The sequence below is a fragment of the Crocodylus porosus genome, unplaced genomic scaffold (assembly GCF_001723895.1).
Source record: "Crocodylus porosus isolate Cpor-Errol unplaced genomic scaffold, CroPor_comp1, whole genome shotgun sequence".
Taxonomy (NCBI): Eukaryota; Metazoa; Chordata; order Crocodylia; family Crocodylidae; genus Crocodylus; species Crocodylus porosus.
In genome coordinates, this window is record NW_017728943.1 from 95,663,122 (window position 1) to 95,672,833 (window position 9,712).

At 37.7% G+C, this 9,712-nt stretch overlaps 1 protein-coding gene across 1 annotated transcript in view; it reads right to left on the minus strand.

The window, feature by feature from the left end:
- The window catches only part of RYR2 (ryanodine receptor 2), an 810,210-nt gene that overhangs the window by 177,208 nt on the left and 623,290 nt on the right, over positions 1 to 9,712 (minus strand). The window contains exons 58-60 of the mRNA XM_019549810.1: positions 7,902 to 7,977; positions 4,826 to 4,952; positions 1,104 to 1,219 (exon numbers count right to left, since the gene is read on the minus strand). Coding sequence (XP_019405355.1) covers positions 1,104 to 1,219; positions 4,826 to 4,952; positions 7,902 to 7,977 — 319 coding nt within the window. The remainder of the gene's footprint in view (positions 1 to 1,103; positions 1,220 to 4,825; positions 4,953 to 7,901; positions 7,978 to 9,712) is intronic.

Sequence of the window (9,712 nt, forward strand, 5' to 3'; positions counted from 1 at the left end):
ACCACTTTCCAGTCTACAAAGAAAATGTTCATTTAGGGTTTTGGTTGGTTGGTTGGTTTGGGGAAGGAGATGGCTATGTTTTCGTTTGAGGGGAGGGCCAGATAGTGACCAACAAAGACAGTGCTACCAGGTTCATTAGGCAGCAGGAATCTGACATTAAGTTGTATGAAGGTGTAAGCAGAAAACTTTAGAACTTAATGAAAATTTACAGTGGATTAAGTAGCTCTCCTGGAAAGTGGGAGGGGGGGCATGTAAGAAAATAAGACAGTCTCTAGATTTCTGTTTATCAGTTTGCTTTGTAGTCACTAGCTACAAATAAATACGTGGAATAAAGAGCTGCTTTAGTTTGCCAGGAGACTGGTATTTCAGTCCTCAGTCTGGCTCTGCAAAAATGTGTCCTTACAATTATTATTATAAATCTGCAAGATAAGGCTGAAGCTGTGGAAGTTATTACACAAGTAGACGGAAACTTTTTGGGAACTTGGAGAAGTTCTACCTGATATACACCACCAAGTAATGCTCAATCCATATTCATAATACTAACTTTTACTATAGCCATTTTATTGATGCTTCTGTAAAAAGTATAATACTGACTAAGGTCCTTGAGAAAAAGGGTCCTGCTCTAAGGGCCTGGAGCAACAACATGTTTGCACTGGCCTGGAGCAACAATATGTTTGCACTTTTACATGGGTGCTTAAAGCAGTAAAAATATATTACACTGGCTTATACAAAAATAATTTACTATAATCTGGTATAGCTACTCCAGGAAAAACCCAGGGGTAAAATTAGACCAGTATAAGTTACAGTAGTGCAGAAGTCATGTATCTGGAGCTCTATTGGATCATTTGCTAAGTGCAAACATATATTACCTAATAACAAGGTACCATCTACTTCATCAGTTACCCCTGGATACCTGGCCATCTACCTACTCTGGATCTAAGTGTAATTTATATAAGCATAAAAAAATCAACATAAATATTAACATTAATATAATGTCCAGGCCCTAATACATGACATTTTTGGAAACTGGTTGTTTTTTAAATCTTAATTACAAAGTTCTTCAATTAATAATATTTAACAGAAATTCAGTTAAGGTACTGTACCAAACTCCAGTATGTACTGATGTGCTTCATCCACATATCTTATGAGCTGCTGAAGGAAACTGTAGGCAAAGCGTTTCTCAATGGAAGGGGTGTCTAACTCCAGATCCTTTAATCCTCTAAAATAAAAAATAAGTTATTTCCCATACACATGAAAAGGACTGAAGGCATCCATAATTCATTAAATAGCCCAAAGCTACCTACTCTGATGTTCCTCAAATTTCTGTTAACATGAAACTGATTACATATTTGGAACCCAATTTTCCTTGGTGTCACACAAATTTATCCTACTTATATTTTGGTCAGTTATTTACCAAAAATGTAGGCTCATCAAATAAAAAGTATGTAGAACATGATCGGTTTTCAAATAATACTATTCTTACAACATTTTATGTTTCTTTCCTTATCAAGTACACATTACTTTTTAACATTGTTCCCTATGCTTTGACCCTTCTAAGGCTAAGCAGTTTTGGAACTACCCAAGTCAGTTTTTTGTCTTGGTTGAAAGAATCAATCAAGTAATTTCCCAGGTCCTCAGATCATGGATGCCCCAATGGGCTACGTTGACGCACGCATTTCATGATTTGCACTTTTTAAAAATCTTTTTTATTGAGATATTTGCTGAAATGGCATTAAAATTTTACAGTAGTTCACCTTTTTATGTTGATATCCATTTTGGACATCTATGATCTATCAGCCAACACTCCCCTCATCTCCCATCCTCCACCCCAGTAGACTTTAATTTTTACAGACACTCATAAATACATACATTTAGTACAGAGAATAGTTAGCAAAGTAAAGCTCATTTCCTGTTTGCAGAGAAAGGCAGGGTTTGTATGTCTTCGTCCTCAGAAAACCATACTTGACCTGAGACTTTCACCAGAACCCAAGTGGATTAAGCAACCACATCCCACTGAATTCCAATGGGATTTTGGTACAAAATGAGTAAGAAATATTCTATAGCGTTGCATTTTGCTTGACACTGGTGATGCTTGTTCTCAATTTCAAGATGGCAGATTCCAGAATTAGTACCATTTCCTATCCACTGACCTGCAGGTGATGTATTAGAGTTTGGAGAACCATAGCCCATGAATGCTATTAGCAGAATATTCCATTATATTATTCAGGGGTTACTGATTTTGGTGAGGTCATAGATTAGAAAGTTTTCTAGTGCATTTTACCTAAGCTTAGAATCATAGAATGACCATGGAAGGGACTGCCAGAGGTCATCTAGTCCAAACCCCTTCTCAAGACAGGATCAATCCTATCCAAACCCTCCAAGTCCTTGTCTAACCTGTTCAGAATACTAACAATCAGCCCCATCACACAGCTAAAAGATACATTTCCTAACAATACCAAAAGCACCCTAACCTACCACAGGTAAAGCTGGGAGGACAAGGGCTGTCAGCTTCCTGCTGCTGCAAGGGCTGTTCATATGCCCTTAAGAGTTATGTTGTATGTCTGAACACTGTTGACTGAGTTCATCCAGTAAACTTAAGAACACCTTACTGGCTTGTCGTTTTGTTTCAAGCCACCAGGATTTGTTGACTTACATAGCAGATTCTTATTAAGGAATCTTTTGGGGGTGATGACTCAGATGGAATGGATGCAGGGAAAATGCTAATTACACCCAACTTTATGGAGCTGGTTCTATTTAAAACAACAGCTGGTGTTGCATTGTCTCAGTGTCTTTAGGTTTAGTGAAAGTGTGACCAGGCATCAAAGGGGCAGCTCCAGGCATAGACTGGAATTGACAGACATGCAATTTAAACAAACAGTAATGTCACTGCAAAGGAACATGTTCTAAAACTCTCTTACCAGAAGAAGCCAGAGTAGAGCTAAGAGAGTACTCATCTGAATACCTGGTAAAGCAAACTGAACTTGTTATAGCTATATGGATGTGGAGTCAGGCCGCCTTCTTGAACCCTTGGATGGTAGCTACATCACTGGGAAGTGTTTGGTGCCTATTTTGGCAAACTATATTACATATTCCTTCAGACCAGGCACAATAAAAACTGTGAAAATAAAAAGACTTACTTCTCACAAGGTAATTGAATGCTGGAAATGTCATAGGGACTACAATGGATTCCTTGGGACTACTACTGGATTACTTAGGCAAGAGTATGAAATAAACTTGTCTGCCTGTATTTGCAAGGCACATTAGAAACAAAGTCAAGGCCAGGATTTGTGGACAGTCCACAGAGCATTATCTACAGGTAGTTAGCTAAGTCAGCAACTAGGCTGACAGCCAGGTCAGAGTTGAGATATAGGATTTGAAGAATGCTACATTATGTCACTCATGACTTAGGTGACTGAGCTTAAGGGGTGAGGTTATCTGTTCTCAGTCATTTAAGATTTGTTGACAGATGATTCATATTCACCTAATGCTGTTGTTATTCACTGGGGGAAAATTACCCTAAGGCCTGCACCAAGGTAACTCTGAGAGTTAGGATTCGGAGGGATGTGTGATGGACTTAGTAGTCAAGACAAGGCATGAGATCTCTCCTATCAAAAATGCTTGTGAGGCAAGACTTCCAATGAGACATCGAGTCAAGCCATGGGAAAAAGATCTGGAAACTATGAACCCTGAGGTCAGTGGACTCTCTTCTGGATACCAGGTGCTCAGAAATCACCCAAAGGAGCTTTTGTTACAACATACTGAGCTCCTTACAGATAATGGATAGGGCTGTGCAAAGCTTTGGATCACTATTTGGATTCAGAGATGATTCAGATCATTTGGAGGCTGAATCTATTAATCCAAATTGAATCACTGGAAGCTTTAGGCTTTCCAAATCGATTCAGAAAAGATTTGGCAATTTGGCCATAGGGTATAATGGGGAATCAATGAAATATCTATAACTTTGTTGTCTTTTTGCTGATTCAAATAAAACTTTCAGAGATGGTAGCCTTTGGTGAGAGTATAATGTATGCCAAGGTTCAAGGTGATACATCCAGGGGTTTCTGGGAAACTGCACCTCAAAGTCCTGAAAGCAAAACTCGTGTTATGTGTGTGTTAAGCCACGGGGGGTGAAAACTGCAGGGCTGGTAGCACTTACTGGGGCCACAAAGCCTGCCAAGTTTCAGGCAGCTAGGTTCAGGGGTTTCTGGGAAACTGCACCCCAAATTCTTGAAAGCAAAACTCATGTCATGTGTGAGTGTTAAGCCATAGCGGGGTCAAAACTGCAGGTGTGCTAGCCCCTGCAGAGACCATAAAGCCTGCTAAGTTTCAAGCAGATAGGTGCAGCTGTTTGGAGGAAACTGTACCTCAAGCTGCATACAAGCAAAACTCATGACATGGCTGACTGTGTGTGTTAAGGCACAGCAGGGTGAAAGCTGCTCCTTAACACACATATGGTCAGCCTATTTTTAGTTAACTTTTTCAGGAATCCACTTTGCCATGAGGATGCAGACTTATCTTGGAGAAAATATAGAGCCACATTGCCCAAGGAAGAATAACTGAGGGAGGCTCACTAAGAAAGACAGAGCATCCCCTGAAACTCCCCAGTTTCCAGAGACTAAAATTCTGCCTATGCTTTACTTTAAATTGGAGTTTGGGGAAAAATCTAAATCTGGTTCTATTCATGTAAGGGCCAGGACAGAATCTTGTCCTCAGGGGCTTAACACTTATACTTAGAGCTCATTTTATGTCTTTTCATATAAAAAAAATATACTAGGGAGTTTTATCATCCATTGTAAAATGAACCCAGTGTTGTATTTCAGTTTACCTGGAGACAACGTAGCCATTGATCTGCAGAAATTTCAGAATATCCTGTGCTTTCTCTCTGTCCTTTGCTTTCTCTTTGGCTGTCAGTGTATCATAGGGAACTAGTAGAGGATGGTTGCCTCCTCCTACTAAGGAATGTCAAGAAAATAAATCAAAACTTAGTTATAAAACATCTGGTGAGAAGGCACTTCCTAGTTTATAACAATACTGTGATACATATTTAATAAGGCACTCCAAAAGGCAACATGATAATTTCTTCTTTACCCTAAAACACTAATAATTTACTTCTGTTTCTTTACGGAAACCATTTTATACAGCTTAGGTGACTATAACTTTAAAGTATATTTATAAATATGACTACAAGCATATTTGCAACAAACTCATGTTCTACAAGCACCTATATATATCATAATAGGAATGGTATCATTTTTTCTTTAACCCTATTTTGATAGGGAAAAAGTACTTTTACAATTAATTCATATTTTTCAGAGCATACCTCCCTCACTGCTAAAACTAGTTTTGGTCTAGTTAATTTTTAAACTTCATTTTTTTTCTTCTCTTATCCCTTTAGCCATTTCAGTTTGAGAATGAAAATGCCCACTGTTACAAGTCATAGTTTTCGTACCGTTTCAGGGCCTTAACACATTATACTTAAGATGTGTTTTATGTACAGTGTAGTAAGCATTACTATGAGTTAAAAAGTTTTCTGAGCTTTCTTACAGTAATGCTTACTATATTCTAAATAAGATATATGTCATAAGAGCCAAAGCCACTGAAGAATGTGGTGTGCTGTGAGAGCTGGGACTGACAAACGCTTGTTTTTCAGTCCCAGCCCCTGCATAGCACTGGTGTCTCCTTATCATATTACCTCCATGGAGCAAATAGACCTTAGGTCAACACACATTATGTAATATGATCTGGAGATGCTCCTCACCAAAAAAGTCCTAACTTTGTTATTCTATAATGTCACTTACCACGTATTTTTACTGCTTGAACACTCAGACACTAGCAATTTAAGAGCAGTTACCTCATCCTAAGTATAACATGTAGCAAGGCCCTCATTTAGCTTAAAGATGATACGAGAACATTATTGGAAGAAATAATAGAAAAAATGCATAAGAACACTAATTAAGAAACTTAAAAGAATATGTCAGTTTCTACTATTTATTTTTCATCCAAAGTCACCATTCTGTCACAGATCATAATTATTTTCTGTGGAGCTTATTATTAAGTTCCAAAGAATAGCTGTTTCTGTTAAATAAGCAAACCCCCAGAAACCTGAAGGAAGCAAACTGCCTTTGAAAAATACTACTGACACAGACAGGCTTTCAAAGGAAGCCATCTGTAGGCAGACAAAAAAACCTATGCAAGTCGTATGACTACATAACAACCCACTGAGTTTTTCATCATTAAGTAGATGTTATGCATTTAAGGGCAAAAGTCCACTTTTGCCATCGCAAGCAACCTCCGGTCATGTAAAGTATGTACAAATGTGAAAAGAGTTGAATAAAACACATACTTGTATTAGACATGAAGAAAAAAACATCAGGAAAATAATTCTTTAGTTCTGGATTTGTGTACAAGTTACACTTGACTTTCACAAGCAGTCCCATGTAAATCAACAGGCTATTCATGCAAATCAATAAATATGTGGTTAACTTCTTTTTCTTCATGTTTTTCTTTCTTTTTTATGTTAAAAGTCTGTATTTTTCATGATTGTGGATTTTGGAAAGAGCCATATTTCTGAGAAGAAAACTCCCTTTCTAACATGAGTGCACTGGATGTATTTGGCCATTAGGTGACAGTAGTAGATCGTAATTTGAAAGATATTTCTGAAATAGGAATTTAAAAGTTATACAAGATAATATACATCTACTGTACATACATGACCTGTATTTGCTATTTACACTATTTTGGTCAATTTACTCTTCAGCAGCCAAACATATGCAAACTTCATATTAAGCAGAACCCTAATAGAGGCCTCTTTTCCATTTGCCAGACCACATACAACTGACTCAAAAACACACACTTCATAAGACCTTCTACATGCCTGTAATTCTTTTAATTCAGTGGTCCTCAAATGAGTGGTTTGGTACTAGTCCATGCATTGGATCCCCCATGGGTTGGTCCAAAGGCTAGATCCAGAATAGAATTGGTATGCAGGGTCAGTCAACAGGTGCAATCTGGCATGCCAACCTGGCCTCACATACTAGATGCAGCTGCATGCTGACATCATGCACCAGCCCAGATCCAGCTGCAGAGCAACACCATTTACCAGTGTGATCTGCAGCTCTGGAACCTATGGCAATTAAAGCTGCCACTGCTCTCCCACTGTCAAATTTCCAAACCCACAGTGAGCATTGTGAGCTGGATGACAGTCCCACAAGCTGGATTCAGATCAAAGGTTACAGTGTGAGCCTCAATCGCTGCTCTGATTTAAAGAGTACATAGAGGTTGGTGTTATTAGCATCTAGAATATAACATATTGGTCATCACAGCTAATAGTTGAATAAAAATATGATTTAAAGCTTTAACTTTACTTAAACAAAGAAGAAAATATAAAAGTAAGAATCAATAATATTTGCCATCTGCATCCAAAGAGTCGAAAAAGCACATGCTACGCTCTTTATAAAATAAAGCATCTACTCTGGGCTTACTTTGTCAATCTCACGTGTAATTAATCTGTTTAATTGTTAATACACTGCTGGTTCACTCAGCAATATAGAGCAATTCAAAAAAGCATATCAAATCGCTGTGAGCAAGAGTTTCAAGTACTTATTGCAAGGAAAAATTAAAATAAACCAGTATGAGTTTTACCCAGCTACCAAGCTATTAAGTTTTAACTGAGTTAGCCTCACCCTTTTCTTCTCACTTCTTTTTTTTATTATTCAAGAACAATAATTATGTAAGTTGAAAATTATAAGCAGGACCAATTTCTTCCTCTGGACAAGTGATATTTCGGTCAATTTTAAACCAGAGTTTTATTTTTACGTTGATATTCTTCCGCTTTATCTGTTAAGCTCACAATTAAGACAGACACTCAGACTTCAGAACTTAAGCCACTGCACTAAACAAACCTTTTGCTTCCAGTTCCATCTTCTTTTTCTTCGCCCATATGTTATGATAGTTCTCAGCCATCATCTCAGCCATAGCCTTAGGGAAAGAAAGAATTTAATGATTTATGGTCAAACTCAAACAAGATTTTAAGGTTCATATTCCTTATCAGGTTTTTTCAATGGTGCAATGTATAGATAATACATTAAATTATAGTTAAATGTTTCACTGAAAAGGGTCATTTTATTGAAAGACTAAACTGAAAAAATGTGGATGCAACATTTAACGACCAGTACAGTTTCTTTATTCTCCAAGGAATTCTTCTCCCTTCACCTTACCTGAGTAAACACACTTGCTTTGTATAAAAAAAACCCTAAAACAGACTGGGAATTCAGAATTTATCTATTCTCAGACAAGGAAGCTTTCTACCCCTACTTGGTGGCAGGCCAGCAACAAGCTGGCCTGTGCCTCCTACATGGCTATTTGTATCAGATTGATCCATATCACTGTGGAACTACTATCACAGTTTCACTTCTCGTACCTTTCCTGGGGGCTCTTGTGGACCTTCTTCACAGCTAGATCAAATTGATAACTTAGAGCCAACCAGTGTTCATCTAGAACACTCAAAACCTTCTCCAGTTTAACATTTCTAAACACTTAGCTCCAAGTTTAGAGTGGAAGTTTCTGCTACCAAATCCCAAGTCCGCTACCTTCCATTCCATAGTACTGAATTTCACCCCCTTTCTATTATAGCCACCCTCAAGTTCTTTCAGTTCTCTCTTTACGATGTCCTGATCATCCTCTGTATTGATAATGCCATGCAACATTATGACATCAGCACCTATTTACTATTTACACTAATATCATTAAGAAACACATTAAACAAGATTCACCTGATTAATCCTGGAAAGTTCCACTAGTAATCTTTTACTTAAATTGCATTTAAAAACTTTGAAAAAGTGATTTCAAATTGAAATACAAATCACTTTTAAACCACCAACAAATTAATTGTTGAATGTGCAGGAAAACTACATCCTGGCATAGAATAATGCAAATGAAATTATTTATCAGAGAGCAAAAGTGCAGTCCAAAGAACAGGCAGCTTTAAGTACGACTTTAGAGAAACTATTTTCTTCTGATCATAAGAAAAGCCAGTGGTGACTTATAACAGACCAAAGTGCTGTCAATCAAGAAAAATGATAAATGGCACATGGAAGACAATAAGGTATAGAAGAATAACTATAAGACTATGGTTCCCAAGGTCCAGGGTTCTAATGTCAATCATAATTCTAATGCTAGTTATTTCCTATATATCAAATTATCTTCATTCAGTTTTACCAATTTGTAACATGATTATAATTGTGCTTATACATAATACAGAAGTATTGTAAACTTTATGTTTATACATTTGTCCAACTACATAAAATCCTACGTAGTAGTTAATTATTATTGTTATAATTCATAGACTCATAGAAAAGTAGGGTTGGAAGGGACCTCAGAAGGACATCTAGTCCAAACACCTGCTCAGAGCAGGACTATCCCCAGCTACATCGTACCAAAAAAGGTTTTGTCTACCTGGGTCTTAAAACCCTCCAAGGATGGAGATTCCACCACCTCTCTGGGTATCTTGTTCCAGTATTTTACTGCCCTCCTAGTGAAGAAGTTCTTCCTAATATTTACCCTAAACTTCCCTTGCTGCAACTTGAGACCGTTGCTCCATGTTCTGACATCTGCCACCACTAAGAACAGTCTAGCGCCATCCTCTTTGGACCCCCCTTCAAGTAGTTTCATAGTTTGTAGGGTCGGAAGGGACCTGAGCAGATCATCTAGTCCG